At 35.9% G+C, this 27557-nt stretch overlaps 2 protein-coding genes across 3 annotated transcripts in view; one reads left to right on the top strand and one right to left on the bottom strand.

The window, feature by feature from the left end:
- Positions 1-37: 37 nt before the first annotated feature.
- LOC121426560 (transcriptional repressor NF-X1-like) lies at positions 38-20632 on the bottom strand. Of its 2 annotated transcripts, none has more exons than XM_041622909.1 (19): positions 20430-20632; positions 17435-18653; positions 16528-16767; positions 15859-16008; positions 14866-14965; positions 13881-14089; positions 12877-13079; positions 11864-11972; positions 11011-11210; positions 9898-10002; positions 8763-8882; positions 6639-6727; positions 6060-6164; positions 5034-5075; positions 3947-4039; positions 3560-3626; positions 2011-2156; positions 807-914; positions 38-227 (listed from the first exon to the last, which is right to left on the bottom strand). In XM_041622909.1, exons 2-19 carry the CDS (start codon positions 18645-18647, stop codon positions 131-133), a joined length of 3396 nt encoding a protein of 1131 aa, XP_041478843.1. In that variant the 5' UTR covers positions 18648-18653; positions 20430-20632; the 3' UTR covers positions 38-130. The 2 variants fall into 2 exon arrangements, with proteins under 2 accessions (XP_041478843.1, XP_041478842.1); XM_041622908.1 differs by having other exon boundaries at positions 17435-18648.
- A 1715-nt stretch (positions 20633-22347) lies between these two features.
- The window catches only part of LOC121426526 (protein white-like), a 30581-nt gene continuing 25371 nt past the window's right edge, over positions 22348-27557 (top strand). Inside the window, exon 1 of the mRNA XM_041622867.1 lies at positions 22348-22609. The gene's annotated coding sequence lies outside the window, so the exon portion shown is untranslated. The remainder of the gene's footprint in view (positions 22610-27557) is intronic.

Below are 27557 nucleotides of genomic sequence, written 5' to 3'. Positions count from 1 at the left end.
GATATTATGGAAAAATATACTTTTTTGAAGTATTTGGTATCGTTTTTTAATGTCATTTTGCCTTTTTACTTGTTGAATGATGACTTGAGGCAGTATCTTGGTTCTCATTCACTTAAAAGCTGGGTAAAAGCTAACTAGTCATGTCAAAGTAGTCAATAACCTTTTCCTTCTTTGTCTTACTAGATGAGACGACGTCAGTGGAAAGTTTGATTGCCTTTGCAGCAGATCTGGAAAAAGAAAGAAAAAGAGAGTTACGGATTATATATATACCATTCTTTCTTCTCATGAATATCTACAATATCTAAACGAGAATGGACTACATTGAATATTTAAACAGAACTGTATGAGAAATCAAACAGGTTCTTCTGGATGAAAATTGCATGATGAAAAGTAAAATAACCAAATACATCCTATTAATTTGTATTAATTCACATTTTTTGGGGTGGGGGGGGGAGTAAGGTATCGGAATCAATCCCCTAGACAGTTTTTATGAAAACTATGCATCACAAAAAACTGTTGCCATAACAGTACAAGACTTTTCTTTATAAATTCCAGCAAATCATATGAGATTGAATTTTCAATATTGGAGAAAGTGGTTACGAAGTAACACATTTTCATACTTACAAATAGCCCAGCCCAGCCCCCCTCCCCCCATAGCATAGTGAAAAAAAATCCTGACTTGGTAGGAATGAAGGAACATTTTGATCTCACAAAATTAAGAAGTTTAAATGTCTTCTTTGATGCCGTGACATATGAGAAGCAGGGCTCGTAGGTAAGGAGAGTTATTTGAACATTTTTTTTTTTACCTGAGTTTATTTTCTTGACTGCCGTGAGGTATAGGAAGTGGTGCTCTTGGATTTAGCTCTCTCTGTATCATTGCTGTCAATGTCATGTTAGGCATGAAACATCGGTTCCTACAAAATAAAACAATACCCAAGAATATGACAGTGGAGTTTAAAAACAAGAGCATGAAACACAGTTTTCCTTCAAACTGGAATATTTAACATTCTTCTTATCCATAAGAAAGGAAATGAGGGAGGAGTTTCCTCTATGTGGATTAAAAGCAATGGCATTGGGTTTCACTCTCTCTCTCTCTCTCTAGGTCATACCTGTTGATGTCATGCTTGGCATAGAACATTGATTCCTTCTAACTAAAACACTGATTTCTTCAAACTAAGTGATTTACAATTACTTATTACGGTGTGAAAAACAAGCCAGGAATACAGGATTTAGTTTTCCTATGTGAGGATTAAAAGCTATGTACAGCATGAAACTTTGGTACCTTAACAATAGAGTGACATTCTCAAGGTGTAATCAACAAGCCAGAAAAACGAAGTTGGAGTTAGTTTAAACCCTGAAAAGTTGCAGTGAGCAATTATTCTGAGAGAATGTCTTTGAAACCACAACAAATTGTAAGAATAACAGCTTTTTATCTAGATTTAGTAGGTTTCAACAACGTGAGATAACAATATCATTAAGTATGGACATCTGACCTGCTACATTGGGTATCTGCCTAAAATGATTGCTTTCCTAGTTCACATTACTACCATGGATAAAAAATGAGAGAAAAAAAAGAGAATTTACAAAAATAGGTGTTGGACTTAATTTTCAGAATTTCCCATTTATTTTACTCATTTCACGTTATCTCCTCCTGACTCTGACATATGTGGTGTGAATTATATTTTCCCATGACATATGTAGTGCTCAGGAGGCATGATGCAATTTGAAATATCTGAAAATTTATGTACGAAACAAATGGAGAGTTATCCACAAAATCAGCCATTTTGAAGCATGTTTGCCAATTTCAGGATTCCCATAGAAAGTACAAGATTTTCCTAAACGTCCATAACTTGCTTATTTCATCACTGATTTTGATGAAACTTTTTCTAAATTGTTCCTCTCATTTTACTCTATCCAATAAGATTGTTTCTCTTCTTGGATTTTGGTTTCCTTTAACAAATAATTTTCTGTTTGACACACTGAATGACAACGAAATACAATACCACTTACTTTCTTGCTGTAGTAACAACATTCCTCTTCGGTTCTTCATCATAGCTTTCTGATTCACAGCCGTAGAATTCAGATAGCTCATGGATGATACGACGGTGGTTCTTGATCATGGATGGGAAGGCATGGCTTCTACTTGCCTGCTTGGACTGGAGAGATAAAAGTGAGGAATGATAAAAATTTATAACAATAATATTAATGTTTATAACGGGGAGAAGGTTTACGGTTCACCATGTGTAATATGAAGAAAGGAAAAGAAATACAGGCGGAAACATGAAATGGAAAGAGAAAGGATTAAAAGAGGAAATTAGAGGTATTCTTTTCTTGAAAGTGAGCGAAGTCCTGAAAAGGACTGTAAACCAGATGAAATGAGCTGAATATGGCTTGAGTAGCGATGATTTGAGTAGTAGCAGGTTGAAATGAAGAGAGGTTACTTGACGTTTCGGGCAAGTTGACTGTCCGACAGTCAACCTGCTCGAAACTCAAGAAAAGAATACCTCTAATTTCCTCCTTTCTCGTCTTTCAATTTCGATTTTCTGCCTGTATTTCCTTTCCCTTCTTCATATTACACATGGTGAACTGTAAACCTTCTCCACGTTATAAACTCCACCATGCAAACCAACAAAGATCATCCAAATACTAATGTTATTAACCCATGGTAGCCACTTCATGTTAGGATACTGCTCTACCAGCAGGCCCTGCATAACATAAATACATGGATGTTATTATTAACCTTCTCCAATCTAAATGCTGAGTGCCTAGCAAGGAAGAAGGTCTCATTTTTATAAGTTTATTGTATGACTCTGCCAAGGATCAAACCCAGAGCCTCCCATTCATAAGGCGGACACTCTACCACTGAACCACCATGCCCAGTTTATCAGTTCATTAGAATAAGGTGCTAAATCTCCCTAAGATCAAAAGGGAGTTTTTGATATCAAATCTATACTCCATCTCATGACATGTCAAATGTTCTACTATATGAAAATGATGAAAAAAAGATTTAAAAAATGGAAAGATGAAAATCCATATTTTATTATTCGAAATAGACATGAAATAAATAAAATACTCCAAAAGTTTGCTTTGCCCAATTGATCGTGGGCCCGGCAGCTGCTGTGCAGCGCCAGATATATGAAGCTAATATAAAATATACAGAGCTCATACAAAATGCATGTTAATACAATACCCCTTTTGAAAGGAATGTTTTAGAAAGGGCTAACATACAAACTTTACGAGCAACATTTAGTTTCAGTATAATCTTTGCAAAAGACGCCGCCCCTTCCCTGAATGATTTGTTCAAGTTGAATTCAAAAGTATCTCCCTGTAAGAGACCTGGGGCCCGTTGCAGAAAGAGTTGCAATCAATAGCAACTCTAAAAATCATGCACAACTTGATTTTCAACCAATCAACAGCGCGCATATGGGACCTGCGATTGATTTTTTTACTTGCGTTTAAATGCAAATCTTCAACGGACCCCTGAGGTCAACATCAAACTTATAATTCATCTGCACAAAGACAAGAACACGTATCTAAAGTAATTGATAGACTTTCTTACACTTTGAGCAGACACGACCAACGCAGCAAACTCCTTCTCTATCGCAGCAACAAAGCCTGGATGCTTCCTATTCAAGAGAAAAAATAAATCATCTTCAGTAAGAGAGCAAGAATAATAAATATCAAAGTACTATATCAGTGAAATTCAAAATAAATGGATGTCATTCCTATACAGAAAATTTTAGGACTCTAAAAAGGGTATTTTGGGAGGTAAAACAGTTATTTTGTTTCATAAAATTTTCTCCAGTAGACATGTATAATCCATTTTTTTGTGGAAAAAAACATCTTTCACATAACTTGCACTGGTATTTGGATTAAACCACATAATAAAATACTACAAAGAGGGAACAATAGGCATATCTGGAAATATTGAATATATTAGAGTTACCTCGCTTGTTCTTTTAGAAAATCACCATACTGAGTTGTATTATTGCTTGCACTCATTTCAGGGTTCTTGATCTGCAATGCGACAGCAAGACGTCTGAATAAAGAAAAGAAGTAAACATTTAGCAATAAGATTCCAATATCTAATCATTGCACATTTATACAAACGGTTATACTATTCTATATTCAACTACAATGTACACTGTTTTTATATCATCATCCTTATTCTCATAACATACAATCATTATCTCTGTCACGTTGCTCCGTTCTTTACCAAACAAAGCAAAATAATATCTGCCCTCTTATTCACTGCTACAATCTAATTGGCTGAGCCCTTAACATACAGTGATACTCATGGATTTCTATTGTCTCTAAAAAAGTCTGGTATTAGCAATCTGTTAACATTTCCCACAAAATCACAGGATTTAAAGATGTATTTTTGTCATGAATTATATATGATATACAGCTGCAGGTAATAAAATAATATTGATGTCTCTTTATCTGGGAAATATAAAAAACTATTGCCCTTAAAAGAAACGTATCACAGTACTTCCAACATTATTATTCTTTTTACTTATCTATTCATTATCCATTTGACAATTACAATACATACAATAATGATTTAACAATATATGAATAAAAACAGAATCATGGTGGGTACCAGTAGCTTTACCTGCCTGGGTCTAGGACTTGATAACTAAGACCAAGGGTCCCCCAAGCTACATGTATCCAGGACCAGTTTGTCAAAATTAAATTTATAGAACATTCAAGAGAAGATAACTATACAATATCATAATGAATTAACAAAATTTGTAGGCATCATGTTTGTTTGTCAATTTAAATATGAATACTGGATGAGGTATAGAAATAGGAGCAAGTCAAGCATAAGAGGAAGACAAGGTGTTTTCTGATTCCATACTTTGTTTGGAATTCCCCTTGAATGGCGAATTTACTATAAATCATTTACAAGAAAATACAAGATGATATAATTTATGCAAAAATAGAGAGATGGGCCCCGTTGTACAAAGAGTTACAATTGATTGGATCAATTGTAACTCTTTGTACAATGGGCCCATGATATGAATACTCACTTATTTCTTTCTTGTAGTGAACACTCTTCATCACACATAAGCCTGAAAAATGGAAAAGAAAATTTTAAAATGAGATAACTAAGAAAATCAAATCCACATCTTTGGCTTCTGATTGATTGAATATAAAGATATATTCAATATTTTTTAAAGTTGTGTTTGATCATAACTCTTTCTGCAACAGGTGACAGATAACATCAGGGCCCTGTATTACGAGGAGTTACGATTGATCCAATCAATCGTAACTCTTTTGAAATCCATCAGTTTCATAATTTTTTTCTACGAAAAATTTGCATAATGTCCTTTGTATGCAAAGAGAAGCACAGTGAATTTTCAAGAAAACAATGAATGCATGAATATACATCATAGCTAGAAAATATGTTGAACAAACATGCATAATAGATGTTGACGGTGCTGGTCGTCCATAGTTGCGATTGATCGGATCAATTGTAACTCTTTGTAAGACGGGGCCAAGATGCGTTCTACTGCTCATTCATTGATGGAACCACACATTAAATACAATATCATTGTTATGGTGATAAGTTTTGTCCTTATTTCAATCTCATGAGAAGAACTAAATATTATCCCAAAATTTACAACAATAAAACGGTAATAAAGCTAGGCAAAGGACAATTTCTATTCAGTCATAACACGAAGACCCTTGTAAAAGGACTTTTATTTTTTATTCAATTTTGAAAATAAAAATATGCCAAATGAACCTAATGTATTTTTTTTTTCATATTTATATAGATTTATCTATTATAATTTTTCTTTAAAAAAATAATCTCCATTTTGTGTGTACTGCGTGCACGCACAGTTTATGATATGCCATAACATGCAAGGTCCTACTGCACACAGAAAAAAAAAAACACACACACACACAAAAAAAGCTTTCATATATCTGATCACAAAAAATGACAAAAGAATACCCCCCCCAACATATCTTTTGTAACGCTCTACTTATTCTTTGATATCAGAGCTCTGCATAATATTGTTAGACAGAAAGATATTTGAATGAGATAGACGTACCTGCTAGCCTTGTTAGATCCCTTGGCACCCGTGAGCTCACTGATATCAATATCTTCATTACGCTGTAATGTCTGGATCTTACCCGCTAGCTTAGACACCGTCAACCTGTGTGTATGAGGAATTGGGAGATCATCAACTATGATTATTGTCATAAATATCATTATTATTTTCTTCACTATGATAATCATGATACCGATAATACCACCACCATCGTCATCATCATCATCATCAGCATCATCATCATCGTCGTCATCATCATCAGCATCATCATCATCATCAGCATCATCATCATCATCATCATCATCATCATCATCATCATCGTCACCATCATCATCATCACCATCATCAACACATCACCATCGTCATCATGATCATCACCATCATCATCGTCATTATCAACACATCATCATCACCATCATCACTATCACCACCACCGTCATCACCACCACTATCATTAATTTAATCACTTCAATGCCTGCAACAATATCTCTTCATGACAAAACTTCATTCATCTCTTTATAGTGAATTTAATTTAACATCTATATTTTTCATTTTCTGACACAATATTTGAATACCTACTTCTGTAAAGCCTTGTTAATGCCATCACTACCACTAGCCTGGCATTCCATCATCTGTACTCTTCTTCCGCAGGGACACTTCACAGTGACCTATTAATCAAAATGATTAGGATGGCAACTCGTACGTTTGTACAACTAAAATTTGACATGAAATCAAGCAGGAAATATCAGCCGTATTTCATGAAACACATGATATAATGATCACTGTGTTCAATCATAAACTTTAGCTCAACGATCATCACAATTGAAAAGCTTTGTGTTAAACCCCCAGATCGGATAAGAACATTAAGCTGAAGTCAACAGTTCGAACTAAATTCGCTAATGCTCCCATTCTCCATTGGAGCTTGAAGATGAAAACCATGCAGTATGCTATGGCAACGCTAGCAGAAAGACTGCGGTCACAAAAGGGTGAAGCACATTTTTTTTTCCTTCAAAATTTATCTCCATGCCACAAATTCACACATTATGTTTTCAGCATTACGCTAGGTGGTATAAGAAATTTGTGTGAAAGGATCTTCACCAACGAAGGTAGAGGGCAGCAACACACAGCAGTGTTGTCCACTCGATACGTGCATACAATTGAAATACGCGTGTAGTTTGGTAGGCATGCCAACGAAACCATGAACTGACACAATACACTCAGGGATTAATAGCAAAATAGAGGTTGATTAACAGAATATGACAATACTACATTCAAATGATAGAAAGACAAAAATATATAAACAATGGAATAATGAGGTACTACATTTTGAAAATAAAATCATCACTAAATTATAGAACTGATTTTTAAAAAATCTTCAGTAATCAGGATTGAATTGTTATCAAATACACCAATCAGCTAATTTCACCCCGATTTAGCCAACCTCCTTTTTTGACCGCTCTTAATCTCAGCCCCTCACTCAGAGAACCATTATAGTAGATTGCACAGTTTTTTTTTTTTCATTTCCTCTTTTTCAACATTTTTGCTTGAAAAGTGTTTACATACAATATATCATGCTTAGAAATATGATATATTTAGATCTGTATTTTCCGAAAATATTACATGGTGATGATTAAGATTATATGACTTTGCATATCAATTATGATAACAAAGATATGTGAGGTTGATACATTCTTCATCTAAATTTTGCTGCACCACCTTAATGCATCTACACAACCCAGCGCCGGTGGTTTGACCACACCTGGCCCGGCCAGCGTCCCGGTAGGTCGGCCGGTGCGACCACAGGTACTCAGTTGGCTGGTATCTGAATTTCTGCACGCATGCTAACAAAAATTTGCGTAAAATTATAGAATGAAAATAGTAGCTGTGACATAGATGTTGGCCCCTTGAAAGTTCATAAGTCGAGACTCATCATGACACGATACCAGAGCAAATAATTTCGGTCTAATGTTTGGGTCTAACAATAGATTCGGCCAGGACATGGCTAAAGTGCAGTGGCTGTCGATCTCTGCCTGATGGATCACAAATAGCTGGGTTGGATTTGTGGATATTGAATACTGTATTCATATTTTCAGATTCCAACATACACTGGAAGTGAAAATTGATATTCTAACCTTGATTATTAATCGTTGCTCAGCTGCCTTAGCGCCACAATAATGATAGACCAAGTCCATTTCCTTCAAGTCCATATCTAGCTAGGTAGAGTCGCGTTGAGATAATCTTGCCAGTACGGCGCGGCCAGCGCAGTTATTCATGCAGTACGCGCACATTGATATGTGACCGGAGAAGTTTTGGCGCGGTCAGGCCTGAAGATCAGGGTCTTGGCTCTGGTGTTGGCTTGTGTAGACTTGGTAGGGGCAGCGAAATTTAGCAGAAAAACAAAAAACATTGTCATCAGTCTATATATAAAATCATGATTACCTTTTGTTTTACCTTTTTTTCAAAATACAGTAACATTCTGATACTATTATCTAACATTATGTCCCGGATTTTTTATCATTCATAAAAAAGAGTAAAATTGAACAAACAAAAAAATCAACTCTACAATCTACTATAATGTTCTCTGAGTGAGGGGCGAAGCTTAGAGTGGTCACAAAATATGAATGGAGAGGACCTTCCTAAAAGCAATACTGCAAAGTGTTGCTGACCTCTTTGTTCCTTGGTCTTCACCACACCAAGTCTTACCTTTGATTTACATGTAATCTGTGGGCAAGGCCATCCAACATGACAGGTCACCCCACATGGATGACCACAATCTGGACGGATCACTTTACAAGGTTGCTTGCATTCAGGATCACATTCTCCCTATAAAGATTGAGAATAGGAGGATATACTATAAATGTTTGCTGTCTGAATGAATCACTTTACAAGGTTGCTTGCATTCATGATCACATTCTCCCTATAAAGATTGAGAATAGGAGGATATACTATAAATGTCTGCTGTCTGAATGAATCACTTTACAAGGTTGCTTGCATTCATGATCACATTCTCCCTATAAAGATTGAGAATAGGAGGATATACAATAAATGTTTGCGGTCTGAATGAATCACTTTACAAGGTTGCTTGCATTCATGATCACATTCTCCCTATAAAGATTGAGAATAGGAGGATATACTATAAATGTTTGCTGTCTGAATGAATCACTTTACAAGGTTGCTTGCATTCATGATCACATTCTCCCTATAAACAAAACATTTAATAAAACAACAATCCATCACATAATTTAAAACATGCTACTGGGAGACAAAGAATTAGGTTTCCGGGACCTATTCCTACCATATCATTACTATCTGGTTAAATGATTATTCATTTTACAAGTTATTCATTTTCAAAGTTTGAATTCATCGTGAAATGTAATGGAACGGTATATCAGAAAACACAAGTAGTGTTAAAAAGCAATCCCAAGTTCATAATCAAGAGATATGTATGATGAAAATTTACAAATAAAAAAATAGTCAGATTTCCTACATTTTAAATATTCTTCTTTTTCAAAAGTTAAACCATGGATGGACTAGGACAGAAGTTCAAAATGAAATATTGGCAAACAACATTTTGATATATGATAACTAAATATACAGATGAATTGTATGATAACATTGCTGAGAGCAGACATTTTCAAATGTTCACACAGAATCATTGAATGAAACATGATAGAATGATCAGTACTTATTAATTGACTACATGATTGTTATCTTGGCACATCTTGCAATACGATATGACAAGAATTTCCATAAATCTGTTATTTTACCCACTCCGATTAAATTCCCAGTACAAATTAATCAATAATAAGATGTCCGAAGAGCAAAATCAAACACTTACCGTATGACAAGTTTTCAGGCAATTGTGGTAACCACAGGGCAGTGGCTTACCACATGGCCGACCACAGGAGATGCCTTGCACATGGCACGGAATGTTGTAGCGGACCTGCAACAAAAATCAAAGAAACTATTAAACTAAAACTCCACCAGTAAAAATAAAGCAAAAAGCCCACAGGATTGTTTAACATCCATCCCAGTATCAATTTTATTTGAATACACTGAATGACAAATACAAACAAAACAAAACAAACAGAACAGCTCAAATTTCATCAAAATCAGATATCAAATCATAAAAGTAACCACATTAAAAAATTCTAAGGGGGATGCCAATTAGCACGCCAAAGATGTCAAAATTCATATTTCCCTGTAAACTAATCACAAAAAATTCAATATATTTCACATCAATAATTCTTGCAAAATTTTTGCAAATTTTTTTTACTCGGTCTACTGAAGGAACCTTGTTTAGCAATTGATTGTGGGGGCTAATTTCTATAATGAATCAAACACAATAATCAAGGAATCGATCCCGTTTTCAGACTCAGCTCATCCTCATCTGTCCTCCTTGAACTATCTCATAGTCCTCAAAACCACACCCGCTAAAGTGATGGTGCCTTTGCCGTATGTGCTCCTAGGCTTTGGAATGCTCTCCCGATTAACATTCGTGACTCTCCAATACTTTCCATTTTGAAGCCTAAATTGAAAACCTACCTTTTTAACCAGTAGTAAATCAGTAATATTCATGGTTATCATTCCTTGTGATTAGTTAATTTATCCTCCATGCATTTTCCTTTAATTTCCGGTAGTCTAAAGTTGATATCATTTTGTATTTTGTTAATTCTATTCAACTCTTCAATTTACATGTACTTATTTTTGTCTATGTATCCAATGCTTAGAAACAATGCCTATTATGCACTTTATTAATGTTGTTTATTATTATAATCATTAAGTTTTCTACCATTTTTTATTGCTTACACTGCGATTCAAATTCTTTTACTCTTTTGTTGTTGTATCTTAACATACTTGTACATATGTTTTTAAAGGATGTCAAATAAATGACTTGAAAATTTGAATTGAAGTTACAGGGCCTGTTATCAAACCATTCTTGAGCACCTACCTCATGGCCTCCGATACATGTCTTACTGGTAAGCTCAACACAGGGTGGGCACTTCTCCTCGCTGTGGCAGTGATGACGTACGGGATGCTGGCAGGCATGCCTACGGTTACATGGCTGATGGCATTCAGGGGGTGGGGTACCGCAGGGGATAGGGGGGTAGAGGATCTCCTGGCCACAGTGACAGGTGAGTTCATCAAAACCTGTATCAGAAAGGCGATGGGTTACAATTCTACTTTACTGAATGCTACATGTTTTTTTTATTTCTAATTTTTTTTTCTTTTCATATACTAACTTTAAATTGTAAATTTATTCATGCATTCAGTTATCTTTTTCAATAATCTTTGTACTGTTTACACCAATGATAAAAGCGGCCCACAACACCAAACTTAGCTATGATCGTAGAACATTTTTCTACGATTAATTCCATTGACTACAATGTACAATCAATCGTGAAAATCAAGTGTATGATTGATTGCTAACCTTTGTATTGTGGGACCCTGATATTTGTAATGTGTTTAAGACATGCATTATACGTATCTAACTTACAGATTTATCATTACCCCAGTATACTGGATTCAATCAGTCATTCCCGCAAATGAAAATATGCACATACTCCACTCCCAGGGGAGTATTCCATGCAAGTCACCACTGAGGAGCAGAGTACCAGAAGAGCTACAATGATTTATCCATCCTACCCATTAAGCACCTGGGTGGAAAGTGGCAGAGTGTGAATAAATGCCTTGCCAAAGGAAGCTATTTCGAGGTGGGACTCGAAATCTCGACCCTGTGATTACAAGGTGAGAGTCAGAACGACCATGCCATGAGAATGAAAAGCATGTTCAGACTAACTTACTTGCATTGAGACAAGGTGGGCAGTTTCCCATATGACATGGTTCCTCACAAGTGTGAATGCCACACTTGAGCTTGCGTCCGCACTGCTGTAAGCACAGGTGATCAGCATCCTAGCAAGATAAAAAAATTGGTTTTAGTCTTGAGATTTAATCTACAAGAAAAATGAAATGCTCTTAGACGCAAACTGATACTGGAAATGCTGATGATAATGCATACATTTTAAGATTGTATGCTTTAACATTTTGGAATTATAAAACAATATTAACTCTATTTTGCTGATTATCACATGCCCTGCACGTGGAAAGGTATGTATGGGACTAACAAAAATACAAAGCCTGAACATTTAAGCTTTTATGTGTCATACTATCAATGAATACAATGGCATCAGAAGAGTAATACCTCACAACAGACCTTACTATAATAATTTTCCTACATAACAAGGAAAGAACTCGACACATTACAATGAATGTTTTCCCTTTGCCAAAATTCCTTACAAGGAAATTTAAAGATTTTTCTATACTAATTAAGAGGACAGGTAAAAGCAGAAATAAGGAAAAATATCACGCATGTGATGATTAAGAAAATCAAGAGAAAAAACAAATAGGAAAGTATAAAGCGTACAAGAGTAATGCCTTTGTACAAATTAATTAATCATTAATTCATGGGCATGATAATTTCATTTATGTTTTTGTCAATACGGATAACTTGATGATTATGTCATTAACCTTCTTCTGTCAATCTAATCTATTAGAGATCATCAAGTTTTTACAGTAATTATAGAATCTAGCAGAAATTACGAGGTACATCATCTCCATTTTGAATCGCAAATTGCATCGTCATGGCAAAATGTCAATCAAAGGGATAAGCAAGCGCTGCACAATGATAACTCAGATAAAGGACTTCAGTATTCAGAATATGCCAAGTTTACGCAGAGACCATTCAGATCTACAGATCTAACAGAGGATCACGCCGTGTGACCTCAAGATTGCCTCGACTGTCTAGGGCAAAACTCACCACACAACATATCTGACCACATTTATGTCTCCCACAATGCTTCTTCCTGGTACACTTCCTGTCGCAAATGACCTCTGACCTTTCCTGTATATCCTTGCAAGGGACGTCGACGAAGCGATGTCCGCAGCGGCATTTCATGTTCGTGGTCTTCTCACATGCTGGACACGCGCCAGAGTGGCAAGTCTGCTCACAGATGTGCTTATCTGTCAAAGTGCAATACAGAGGTCAAAGGTTAAATGTCAACAAATATTTGCTTGACCCAACAACAAATCTTGTCTTAACAGCATGACATCACAGAGTCCATATATTTAGAGTGTTGGGGATAAATCAATTTTAAACCATAGCATACAAAGAAATTTTTGGTAATGTCACCTGTAGGTCTGGGGCCCGTCTTACAAAGAGTTGTGATTGATCTGATCAACCACAACTATGGAAAGCCAGCAACGTCAACATCTAAAATGCATGTTTACTCAGATTATTTTCTAGATACATGTATGATGTATACTCATACTTTCATCGTGTTTTTGACAGTTCAGTGTGCTTCTCATTGTACACAAAGTACTTTGTGCAAATTTTTTGAAGAAAAAAATTATGACATTGATGGATTTCCATATAGTTGACACTGATCAGATCAATCGTAACTCTTTGTAAGACAGGGCCCAGGGGAGTGTTTCATCAAGCATCTCGTCAGTGATTTTTTTTTTTTTACTGAAAGATTTACAACTCTATCTGCAACCAGACCAGGGGGTGTTTCACAAAAAGCTAAGTATGGCTTTAGAGTCGCACTTAAATATCTAATGGTGTGCTGTGTAAAAGGCATCACAACATTGGACAAATAATGTTATGAGGACTCGTGCTATTGCGTATTAATCAATAATATTGTGCTTTAAATAATCATGTGCACTGAACATGACTTTCAGTGACACTTAATGAGTCTTTGTGAAACACCCCCAGGGGTCTACAACGTCAATATATTTATCTTTGAATGTATTTTGAAAACATACCTGTTCCACCGCACAAGAAGACTTTCTCACACCTATTAAGACAGGTAGGGATGGGGTCTGTACAGGAGGTCCTCTCTACCCCACACAGGGAGGAGAGAGGGGTCTTCCCACAGGGGCAGTGGGTTACACGGGCAGGATCACGGCTACAGGGTTCACACTCTCCAGCATGGCACACGCTCTCACAGTGGTGATGACCACAGTCTAATAGTCTTGAAAATGTGTTTAGAAAACAAGAAAATAAAGTGTTCAATCTCATGATATAAACAGAACCAACAATTAGTGGTTTGGAGAAGATATTAATATTAAATATTTTAATTTCTTAAGCATTGTGTCATTATGCAATTGATTATCATATATTCTTGTAAGTTTGTTTTGTAAAATATTCTGCAATTCAGCCTTTGGCTGTGAATAAATTTTCAATAAACCATTATGGTGATTGAAATTCATTCTTACATCTTTCATTCGAGGAAACTGACATGTAAACTATTGTCTAAAGCTACCACAGAAGTTATCATGAATATATAAAGTCAAACTGTCAAATGTCCTGTTTAATTTACATAGATATACCAGGCTATGAGAAATCATAGTCAGAATGGTCTGGCAATTATAACTATTACAAAAGGATCAATGCATTTCTAAAACTCTTGTAATTTTGATGGTATAAAATCAAATTTCATCAACAGAAACATTCAAGTCCCGACTGAAAACTTATTTGATCTCCCATTAATAGTTTAATAAAGTGTTTATTCAGGAGAATTCAAAATTCTGTTCTTTTTCTATTATTATTTGTGTGTGTTTATTTTCTTGAAGCGCCATGAGTACCAAAAGGTGGACCTTTGCGCTATATAAGTAGCCACCATTATTAAAAAGAAAATTTAAAAGTGAATTGTTGATTGGGGTGTGTTAATTATTGATATAAAAATCTGAATAAAATGAAAACAGATGCATACCGTTCTCTTGAATTCATGTGACTTTATTAACTCACTTATTGCAAACTGTCAAACAAGAATAGCTTCCTTTGGTGTTGGTTGATGACACTTCTTGTTGACAATCAACTTCCCTGCTAGCACCTCCACAGTAACATTCTATAAAGGAATAACAGACACAGAATATGCCAAACTTGTTTTGCTACTTGGTAACATAAATTATTGCAGTATGAATGTACTGAATAGTGAATAAAATATGTTAACATGCAGTGGGCTATATATTACAATACTATGCACTGGTCAGAATGTTGCATTTGGATTAGGAAACCTGTTCAAATTTGAGAAGTTTGGTAGGGTAGTGGTTCTGTCATGGCTGCTGTTTCGTATTTGCTTTTCAGAACTATCAAAAAAATTTTGTGTGTATTTGTGATTTTTTTTCAGACGGGTATCAATCAGATATGATTATTTACGTCTGGGACCGACCTTTAACGTCACCATCCGAAAGACGTGACCAGGGCTCGAACCTTGAACCTCTGCATCAATTTGCAACTTCCCCACAGCTTGGATTACAGGCGCACGCCACAGCGCCCAGTTTATCAAAACAAATATCGGAATGGTCCTACATAATTATAAATAATAATATTCTGTATTTATATAGCCCTTTAACACATCGGAACAACGTCTCTAAGCGCTTTACAGATATATCGTTACCCCGGTCATCGGATCCTTGCATGCCCGCATACAATGTATGCACCTTCTCCACTCCCTGGGGAGCATTCCAACAAGAGTTTCAAGACTCAAATATTAGGCATACTACATAGGCTTTCGCATCCTACCGGGTACCCATTTAATACCTGGGTGGAGAGTGGCAAATTGTGGATTGACGCCTTGCCAAAGGACGCTAGGCCATGGTGGAATTCTAACACACGACCCTCTGATTACAAGGCGAGAGTCTGAACCGCTACACCACGGCGCTTCCACAAATACTGGACTCAATCATATTAGATAGGACATACACTCGATCATTATCATCTTATAAAAGAAGTACATACCTTGAACAATTTTTTCTTCACAAGGACTACACTGACCCTTATGGCATATCTCCTCACAAGTATGTCGACCGCAGTTCAATAATTTACCACATTTCTTTTGACATCGAATCTCGTTCTGAGTACCACATCTTACTGTTTGCTGGGTCTTACCTAACACAATGGAAACAATTAGGTTTATCAAAAATATGGCAAAAATTAAAATAAAGTAAAGTACATCTAAAAATTGGCTCTATATCTGATCACAAAAAAAAGAAAAAGTATTTAGTAATCACGATGTACTATCTCCTTCACGGCAGTACCACTTCTTGCCATACATGTATTTTAAGTGAAATGTGGTGAGGATAAAATAATATCTTCACATGATATGTAGTGGGGGATAAAATAATAGAGTCACATGATTGAAATGTGATAGGGGATAATAGGGAAATATTGTTTGAAAGTAACATAATCAATACTGATTAAAAAATACACTTTTTTACATAGTATTGCCATATCTTGATATTTATTGTATAATAATGTCACATTACCACTGCAATATGATTTCTTTACCATAACAATATTACAAATATTGTAATTATAGAGATGGGTTCCATTTTAGAATCAAACAACTTGCTTTTCAGGAATATCTTTAGAGACTGAAACCTATTCTGCCCTTTCAGGTGCACTTACCACAATTGCATAATTTCTGGACGTTGGATGGACACGGCGGGCACGGACCAGGGTGGCAAAGGATGTTACAGGTATGGGGGCAGGAGGTGGGGCGCTTCCGACGACACACCTCTCCGCAGCTGTGAGGGGTTTCCCCCGGTTCCCACATGGGGTCCCTGGTCTTTCCACAGAAGCAGTAATAGACGTGTGGTATCTTGATCTCAACACCCCTGCACGCTGGGCACTGCCAACCATCCGTTCCTGTCGGGGACAAGTGGAACAAGAACATTGGGAGTCTTTGCAGGATATACAGAAGGAAAGATCTGAGGCTTGTAGCACAAAGCTCAGCAATCATTGCCCAACATTATTTCTTTTTATGATTGATTGCATTGACTACAATGTACAATTAATCGGAGAAGTCAAGCATACGATTAATCGCTAACCTTTGTGTGACAGACCCAAGATGTGGATATCCTGGAAGGAAAAATCATTAGTTGACAGACTGACAGGTGTGTCTCACAATCTAAACCAATAATGGAAAATGCTTCCAATGATGCCTTGTATTTCCTATTAACTTGTAATAATCTTACAAGACCAAGGGTCCGTTGCAGAAAGAGTTGCGTTTAAACGCAAGTCAAAAAATCAATCGCAAGTCCCTAATGCACGCTGTTGATCGGTTGAAAATCAAGTTATGATGATTTTTAGAGTTGCGATTGATTGCAACTCTTTCTGAAGTTTACAAAATTATGGGGATAGACTTAAACTGGCCTGAAAACATAATTAAGTCACAGGGTTGCCGTATTTCAGGAAATCTTTTCCTTCATACCAAAAGATGCTATAATGCATTTACCACAGTTCAGTGTACATAAAATATCACATTGATCATTCCTTGTCATTGCCTCTCTTAAAAAGTATGTTTTAAAATTACCTTCAGCAGAAGCAGCAGGAGTTTTAGCCCATTTCTTGATACATCCTAGATGAAAGACAACATAGCAAGTCTTACAGCTCCATACTCTGTCTTGGGCCTTGACTCGGTCGCAACAAATAGCGCATTCATAAGACCCTGTAGAGAGTTGTTCAATGAGCGATCCTGTCTGAGTTTCAGCATTGCCTGCCTTAGATATCTTTGGTTTTCTGGTCCCCTTCTGCAGCTTACTTGCTTGACTGTTTCCTTTTCCTCTGTGACTTGGAGCAGATCTGTTCCTTGGGTTGTCTCTGTCACTGTTTTTCGAATCCTCATTAGAGTTACTTCTGCTTCGATTTTTATCCTGTTGTCCAATATCCCTGTCATTTTGCCATCGGGTACCTTGTATATGGGACACGTAATTGTCAATGTCTTTCCTATCTTGTGTGGCAGCACCGGAGGAGTCTCTGTCTGGGTAGTCTCTTGACTTTCTTGCTTGTGGTCTGGATTGATCCATTTCTCTGTCTGCATGGTGAGATCTTCCTGATTCTCGGTTTCCTTTCCCTCTTCCTCTTTGTCTCCCTCCCCGCCCCCTGCCCCTATTGCCATCCCTACCCCACTCTTCTTGACTGTCAGAATAGCGTCTTCCTTCTGCGCGATTATCAAACTCTCCTGCAGCATCTCTGTCCGGTCCCTTTGAACCATACTGCTGTCTACCCCTTCTGCCCCCTCTTCCTCTACCACCCCCTCTACCACCTCTCGGAGGATGTCGGCTGTCCTCCCATCTCCAATCTTCCTGCTGATTGCCTCCACTGGTCGCTACCCCCTGTCTATCATCAGGTCTGTACCTGTCATCATGCCATCTTTGATTGTCCCTGTAATCCCCAGTGAAATGTTGCTCATTTGGATAATGGCTGTAACTGAAGTAATCTACACCATACCCTGCTCGTCCTTGACTGGCATAATCCTGGTCATGGTTCCTTCCATTGTTCCTCCTCTCTCCATAATAATTAGCAATACCACCTTGATCTCTTCTATAATACCCTTGTCCTTGGTTTTCTTGCCCTGGTTGGTAATACCCATCATCATACACAGGCCCGTGATTCCTGGACGATCGTTGCTGACTTCTTTGATTCGTCCTGGTTTGGCTTGATGAAGTTCTCTCTTCTCTATTGCGGTTTCTGTCTCCTCCACGTCTCCCTCCTTTTTCATAGTCTGATCTTTCTTGGGCTGCCATCCTAGGCTAGAATGAAACAGAAAAGAAATCATTAGTCAGACATTCTGTCATCATTTAGAAGGCAAATGTACAATGCCTTGATTTGTGTAAGTGTAGAAAAAAACAATACAAGATCAAAAACAAATATTAATTTGTACATATATGAGCATTAACAAAAATAAAAATGTCTACTTACTCTAAATATTTACTTAAATGTTAAATTACAATATGGAATAAACAATTATCTAGCTACATGTACTTATAAACGCACAGGTGTTAGACCAGATAGATATATTATTAGGCACAATAAGTATACCCTTACTCAGAGTCAGACAAAGGGATAAACAGGCTAAGTGGCAATTAGACCGAAAGGTATAGATAAACTGATCGGAGAAGTAGGATTGCACTGTGAGGGATAAGACCAAATGAAGACAATGGGTGATTTCAAGTTCAGTGTTGACCTTTTGGTGTTGGTGTTGGGTCAATTTTTACACGACTATAACACCAAACATAAACTGAAGATGGTCCCGAAAAGTCACTCACTAGTTGCAGAGATGTCAATAATGTGATCTGGATCAGTTTTACAATCTCTCAAGTTTTGGAGCTAGGGGAAGCAATCGAAATTTCAACACTAACACCAACACCAAGGCCAACACCGAACTTGAAATCACCCAATGTGGTTGTGACCAGTCTCTGTAATTTACCTTTCTTTACATATTCATCTTGTCAATGTTGTTGGCATTATTTGAATAGGAGGCCTTTAGAATTTTTCAAGACACATGTTTGATTAGGGATGGTTTAACTATCTTCCCTGTCAATTTATGGGATAATTTTGCTTGCTTTTGAAAGGAAAGACCTGTGATAGGTGGTTAGAAACCTAATCAATTTCCATCCTTCAAGGGAGTATTTCTAAGAATCACCTGAAAGGGGGGGGGGGGGTTGAACATGAAATGCTGTAAAAATATATTGATGACCTATAAAGAATAGGTAAATTTGACATTGAAGCATAGAAAATGATAAAAAAAAGTCAAACATGTCCTACTCCTGGTGAAGAAAGGGGGAATACATTAGAATTTATATTGATAAATTAAAGAACATGAAAAAATATGGGTGAAACTGAAACCCCCATTTTTCACATGCTTTTGTAGTGGTTCTCTCCAAAGCTGGTTAAGCAACTGGATGAGTAAATTGAATATGCATGCCAATCCAACAACAGGCAACAACAAACATGACCATTTATAGACAAAAGCTAGTCTCTATTCACCGCTCTAGCTGCTTGAAATTTGATCCATCCTAATTAATCCTAAGGCAAAGAGCATTGCTCTTTTGATGAAACAGGTTCACAAATTCACACATCAACTTTGACTCTCCTTTTTTACATTTATTGAATGATTTTAATTTTTAATACTAGTTTCTTCTTGAAGTTGAAGACTTGAATTGATTCTTTTTCTTCTTCTGGAAACAGTAGTCCACCATCTGGTGTATTGTCATATTTTTCTCTCAAAAATTGTTGATTCACTTCTTGAACTTGAGTACAACAAAACACGTGTAAGTGTAACGTAGACATACGGTACCGTCATTCCAAGTCAGTGTCACAAACCACTGATCACAAGCTTGCACAATAACGAGAGATTTACTCCATATGCTAGTTGAATTACTGCATCACAGAATTGTGATTTCCGTACTGATTTTGTGTGAATAAAATTCGCATGCAAACTGGTACGGTAGTGAAATACAGACGGTATTTTGTCTCTAAAAAGGAAACCCGTGGTTTAAGTTGCCCACAATTAGACATTATCTTACCACACGCAGTCTTTCTTTAATATTGAGCTGAATGGGCTCACTTCCAGTGGTTCACTATCCAGCGGCGAAATTCAGAATGTTTGAACTTACTCCAAACTTTGTTTAATAGGTTTCACGTTACGTTATTGCAACACAAACGGGTTTCCGGTGCAATGTCAAAAAGTGGTGATTACAGAGAGAGATATATATATCTCTCCGACGCGACGACACCTTCACTAACTTCGAATTCATCATTTCATTCGTACAGCCTATGATCATGATGAGTAGAAGACTGTAACTTAAAAAAAAGGGGGGGGGGGGGTGAGGTATATAGGGCCACTAATGTGCCTGGGGGCTTTCCCATTGGAGATGATCCCGGTCCAATCATGGATCGGGGTGGAAATATTTTCCATGTGAAAAATTTTACGAGCAAAAAGAAGGGTTTATAACCAAAAAATAAAGGTATTTTGTCAACGAAAAAAGAAATAATAATATCGCTTTCAAAAGGGGGCGGGGTACACTTCCGTTTTAATGGTATTTTTATTAAGGGGGGGGGGGTCACTGGATTGCTATGTCCCCCCCCTGGATCCACCCGGTGGATCCAATATATAAAATTTATCAGAGAGAAGAAAATCGTCTCCCGGGCCGAGTCCCCACACTGTAAAAAAATCTCTGAATTAATGTATAGCAATATAGAATTTATTCATTCTCGATTTTTTCAGTAGATTTAATTTTTTAAATTTTAATTTACTTGATTTACTTAATTCACTTGATTTATGTGGGTTCAAAATACATTTACGAATTATTCACGTATTACTGCTAGCTTGCTTCGATTGAGTAAATCTAACTTCAATTAAATCATGTTGAATGTACTTATATTTTTCAATTATAATACCTGATTGATTAAGAGCAAGAAATGTAAACATTTTCAAATAACTGTCATATCTACTTTTTGAAATTGTTTTGGATTAGGGTGTGCAAAATAAATGTTATTCTTTTGTTGAAACAAAGAAATAGCAGCACTAAATATAGTCACTCCAGGGGCGGATCCAGGATTTTCCAAGGGGGAAACTTTTTCCGAGGAAACTGATTGACAAGCAAAAAAACACTTCTGTCTAAACGGTAGTTTTACATTTCAAAATTTTAATTTTGCTTCTGGATCCGCCGCCAGTGAGTCACTCATCAGAAAATTTCAGATTTCTTTATATATAGGTTTTCGGAAAAATGTTTATATCATTCTCACTATTTTATTTGTTAGAACGAATCGGTCGCGTATAAATATAAATATCAGTACCTATCATGTACAGCTAGGTATAATGCATAAATTGTAATAAAAAGTGGATAAAAGATGTCCAAGATGAAAATGATACCACTGAAAGTGGGACGATTGAATCACGAAAGTCCACTTCCTCATTTGTTTTTTTTTTAATACTTCAATTGTTTTATTTTACTTAATTCAATGAAGTTGTTGTTACTAAATTTACTTGAGTAAAATGGATGCAAATAAAATATGTAAATTTTACTTAAAAGTGCCAAATTACAAATACTTGAAAAAAAATTAAGACAATTTTTTGCCTCAGATCACTGAACACTGTCTGAGTGTAGTATTATATTGTTAAAATGAACTATTTTTGTATTACAAATCAACCATCTTTTTAAATTTTGCAATATATATATCTGTTACGAAAGAAACAACAACTCAGCTATAATTCAGAGGGTTGATCAACTCCCCGATGACGTCACAATGCAGATCAACCACTTAATTTAAGGACCCCAACAGGAAGTACATATACATAAAAAAATATTATAAATAGCATGTAGGCCTATACATGTATTTTTTCTTCTAAGACAATTATGTTTGCCATGATATAGTAACATCGCTATTCATATAAAACTGCATGTCATTCCAAAGCACCCTGCTCATTTTAAATGATCAACTTTTTGCTGGTAGGCGAAAGGGCTCAGTTATTTGGAAGGGCTCATGGAGCTAACTGCGCACGCAATTAGTAAAAATTAATGCCTCACTGGTTACGATCAGGATTTTTTTTCTTGGACGATTTCTTCACTCATGTTATACGTGTTGCGGATGGACCACTTGTACTTCTTTTTTCTGACCAGACCCCAGACCTCGATCGGATCAGATCGCCTATTTTGTGAAATAATTTTGGGACTCATTTCATCTGATTGACGGAGGAACGTTGGTATGTATATGTTTGAATATAATTTTAGAAGAACAGGCATTAAAAAAAAAAAATCAAAATTAATATTAGAAGATCAATTTACTCAGATGAAGCTACAGGCCTATGTGGAATAAATGTAAAGTGGACGACCATCTCTACTTTTAATATCACTTTTTTTATGGCGATTGAGTGTTTTAGTTCAGAATGATTTTTAATGAATTTCATGATCATTGTATGATTAGAAAATAAAAGTTTAACTTCATTAGAGTGAATTAATGAGTAAATTCATTTCTGTCAGAATCACAGTATGCATGATTCAGGCCTGTGATTCGGTTATTTTAATTTTCGCGATTAAACCCGATCGTATTTGTCAGGAAAACCTAGGACAAACCTTTTTATTTCACAGTTTAATAATAATTTTTGTTTAAATCTTATTAGAAATTGTTCTTGGCGATGTTTCACGCATAAAAAAGTATTAAAGGGATGGTCCGGGCTGAAAGTATGTATAGCGTAATAAATAGAGTAGAATTCACTATAAGCAAAATGCCGAAAATTTCATCAATGGAATAACAAATAAAAAAATTATTGAATTTTAAATTTTAGCAATATTTTGTGAAAACAGTCGTCATGAATATTCATTAGTATGGGCTGATGATGTCACATATCCACTTGTTATTTTGTATGATTAGGTTTATTCAAATTTTTTCCTCCAAGAACTAGAAAAATGATTGACAACTGATTTAGTGCATGATATATATTTATTGCTGCAACTTATTTTATCATAAGGGAGACATTCACACGAGTATGAAATAAGGAAAAAATTATGATTTTACGTAATAACAAAAGAAAACGGACACATCCCCATGCTCAACTACCAGCCTACGCCCGGGGGGGAAGGACATGTAACCCCCCCCCCCAAAAAAAAAAGCGAGGGAGCGAAGCGACCGAGTTTGTCATTTTTGTAAAAGAAAATTATAGGATTACATGCATATTACTTTAGTGAATTTTTGAAAACTTTCAGTACAAAAATGTAAGTTTTGAAAATTTCGGGGGGGGGGGGGGTCGCCTGCCCCCCCCCCCCGCTGCGTACGGCCATGTGTGACCTTCAAGGAATACTTTGGGTCGTGGTGTGTGTGTGAGGGAGGGGGAGGGGATGACATATTTCCAATTAAACAATATTGATAAAACGGTGATTGTTTTAAATGGGTCGATATTCACCTGCTATTTTAGGGTATTCATAACATGAATTCACGGGCCCCCTTTTTTTACCCGCGTGAAATTCCAAGCTAGCAGAGTCTGACATATCTACCCTGTTCCCTTTTATCTGGATGAATTGTTCTGTTTCCTTTCCGTCTTATTGTTCCGATACTATATAGAGACTTAACTTTGTATGATTATACCCTTTGAGTTATTCCACAACGAGTCTGTTAGTATTACCCGCATTTTTTACTTTATTATGGTGGTGGTATAGAGCTTAGGAGGTAGAGAGGGTCTAATTCATTGATCAATAAAGTGCAATGGTGTACACACCAGAGAAGTAAATAACTGAAAATTTGAAGATAAAAATTAAAACTATATAAGAAAGTTACAATTCTAGAAGTTGTAAACATGATAATGTAACTTAAGAACTTAAGAAAATTACAAATAGGATAGTACTTGTCCATGCGGTTTACCTTTTTAAGGTTATAACAAATCATTTCATATTTTCATACGATCTCATTTTCAAATTAGCCATAACTTTTTAATTCATTCTTTTTACGAGTTCATTCAAATTTCACAGTATTTCACCTTCACATTTCCTTTTTTTTTCAAAAGAATCAGTTTCGTACTATGATTGCATTCCCATTTCAATATTATACAATTATATAGTCCAGGCTAGGCACCATAGAAAGTTGACCAAAACAGGAATGAAATAATGTGTGAAAACATGATTTCTGACAAAGTATTTATTTTCTTGATATTCAAAATGGTCGCCATAGACCCTGCATACTATTACTAGTATGCTCAAACAGAATGGGAAAAATAAAGTTAGTAATTACCGAAATACATGTAGTGATCTATGAATGAAATACTGTCTGAAAACTTCATTGCTAATGAAATATGAAAAATAACAATTTTGAAGTACTGTCTAAACACTTGATTTCTAATGAAACAAATCATTACTTATGCCATGTATGTGATAAATGTTGTATTTTGATGTTCCAAATGGTTGCCTTATGTCCCTAACTACTTATGAACAAGTGAACACGTTGAGTACAAATAAGTTTGAAAATATTTGGCTTTCCTTGACTACAAAATGCCTATAATTGTGATGTAGTGTGAAATATACGGTCTGACAACATTACTCCTAATGAAGTCATTTCTTGCCGTGAATAGGTGATAACTAGGGGATAAATGCTGTATTTTTAATTATTTAGCCGCAAAGTCTTAACAGTTTAATGTATGATGAGAATGGGGAAACTATACATTTTCACAAAAGCGGGCAAAATAGGTAACATTTCATGGTCAAGCAAAGCAAAATTCGGGAAAGTTATTTGTCCCCACGCACATACCGTAAACGGGTCTGATTGCCATTTTGAATTTCAAAATGCAGTATTTATCTTTTAAATATATTGTGATGTATTTCGTTAAACCTCTTGTTTTAGACAATATTCCCCTTATACAACACAACATGTTTTTTACAGTCAAACAAAACCAAATTCTTTCAAAATTATATTGTTAGGGCCAACAATGGTTGTCAAGTTGATCTCAAAATATACGGTATTATTTATCCATTATGGCAGAAGAATTATTTGATTTTTTCATTAGGAATCATGTTTTCATACATTATTTCACTCATACCATGCATACAGCACAAATACATAGTCATTTTGAAGTCAATAAATCCAAATTCTGTCAAAACTACAGTGTATATGTCCCCACTCAAATTGCTCATAATTTTATAGTTAGCGATGTACATGGCAGACATTTGAAAATAATATAAAAATACAGCAATTTTATCACATGAATGACATAGGTAATGAAATATTTCGTTAGCAATCATGTTTTCAGAAAGTACTTCACTCATAGATCACAATTACATATAATTCGGTGCTCGCTGATTTATTTCCCCCATTCATAATTGTACACAGATATCGATATGGCGCCAATTTTGAATGAATGAGATTAAACCATCAAAAACATAAAAAGAAGGTCATGGAATACAAGTTCAACTTGCAGTCGAAGATGACAGAGCAATGTAAAAATTCATGATTCGGTATTTAGCCTTAAATATAGTTACTATTGTTGACAGATTTTATTGAAAAAAATACAAGTAGGGCCTTCACTTGAGGCATCACAACAACTACAAATCCTCACATAAAGTAATTTACCCTTAGCTCGCTAGTATAAGCGATTTAAGACCCCCAAATTAGTTTTATGTTGCACGAAGAATGCATGTAATATGATATTAAAGTCAGAGGTCAAGAAAACTTAATTTATTGAACGCTGTGTCGTATTGCAGTGTATAAAAGTATAATTTGCCTAAAAGTATGTATGAGCCTTTATGATTTTATTTCTATCTCAAAATTCTCTTAAACAGTTCCTAAAATAACATTCACGATTTAATGTCGATTAACAACCCAATGGTTTCATCCCCAAAGGAAGGTTTTACGAAGATAAAATGTAGGCTAACCTATGATAAGTGCATAAATTAATTAATTTGCTTCGTCCTGCACTTTTAAAATGTCGACTGACCCCATTTCACTTCCCCGATTGACAGGCCCTATCTCTCAGAATGACGATTTTATATGACTTGCTGTCGGTCCTGGGTGCTTTTCTTACATTCACTCCCTTGCGTGTTCGGGATGCACGTTGCTTTTGTTAATAATAGAATAAATATTATTGTTCGAGAAAAAAAGTTATTATACTTTCTCGCAAGAACCGCAATGGGGCTACAATTATGAAAACAAAAATATAGTGGCACATTTCCATTCTTTGCTACACTGCGTGATGAATGAGTGAATAGTAATTGTGTGCTTTAAACACGTACTGTTATGTGAAATCTTTTTACAAGAATAGTGACTGAATTAGTATAGGACCTATATTAGTCAAGATTAGCCAATTTGGAGTTATTTGGATGTGAATTCTTTTCAAACGTGACAGGTAGGTCTATATAATATGTTCATTTTATACTGCACTCGACCCAGGTGAGGTGAATGGGTTTCCGGCAGGATTAATTCCTTGCATGTACTGAGCGCCGGTGATGGTAGCTCGAGCTAAAGCCGGGGTAATAATAGCAGCGCTTTGTATCCTCAGGCAGAAGGCGCTTTATGAATACAGCTATTAATTATTGTTATTATTTTTGCTATCCTATCCCCAAAACTTAAACTTCCATATGAGCTCATCGATATGACAATGTAAACACGTTTATCATGATTATTTCCATATGGCATTGTAGTTTTTATTTTTGTATTTTTTTTGTTGACACAATAAGGGCATGCTTGAAAACATGTATACTTTGAATCTGAATTCCGAAAAGGGTAGGGCCTATTTCTTGCAAAACGGGAGTAGGAATTGCTGGCCTTTGAAATATAATTGAATTAGGCCTCAAATACTAGACATGAGTCAAATTCTTGTTTGAAAAACGGTATCATGGCACTCTTGGATATAAAGTGACATTCCATTTTTCTTTATATATTTCGTATATAGGCCTAATATTTACGCAGTTCTACAAGTTGGGGTTATAATGATGCTTCGGAGTATACTGCTATAATTTTGATATGTCCTTACCACTGACCCCTGAGGCCGCCTGATGGAGTAGCAATTCTGTATAGTTTCAAGTTACCATGTTATAAAGTCAACTGTTTGTATGATATGCTTTTTATGATAATGTAATGATAATATTATCATATAAAAAAGTAAAAAATTTCTCGGTGTCCGTCCCGGAGACGGAGAGTTGTACGCCTACTTTGTAGGCCTATTCATTTTC

This window comes from Lytechinus variegatus, chromosome 13, assembly GCF_018143015.1.
Source record: "Lytechinus variegatus isolate NC3 chromosome 13, Lvar_3.0, whole genome shotgun sequence".
Lineage (NCBI taxonomy): Eukaryota > Metazoa > Echinodermata > Echinoidea > Temnopleuroida > Toxopneustidae > Lytechinus > Lytechinus variegatus.
Note: the sequence above shows the minus strand (reverse complement) of the source record. Positions and strands in the feature narration are given on the sequence as shown.

What these genes read in the sequence shown, in the direction of transcription:
- LOC121426560 (XM_041622909.1), bottom strand. Translation starts at nt 18,647, where the DNA reads ATGGCAGCCCAAGAAAGATCAGACTATGAAAAAGGAGGGAGACGTGGA. An exon ending in CTTCTTGTGCGGTGGAACAG is followed by an intron (nt 13,080 to 13,880) that starts GTATGTTTTCAA and finishes GCACTTTGACAG; the next exon opens with ATAAGCACATCTGTGAGCAG. An exon ending in ATTAACAAGGCTTTACAGAA is followed by an intron (nt 6,165 to 6,638) that starts GTAGGTATTCAA and finishes TCATACACACAG; the next exon opens with GTTGACGGTGTCTAAGCTAG.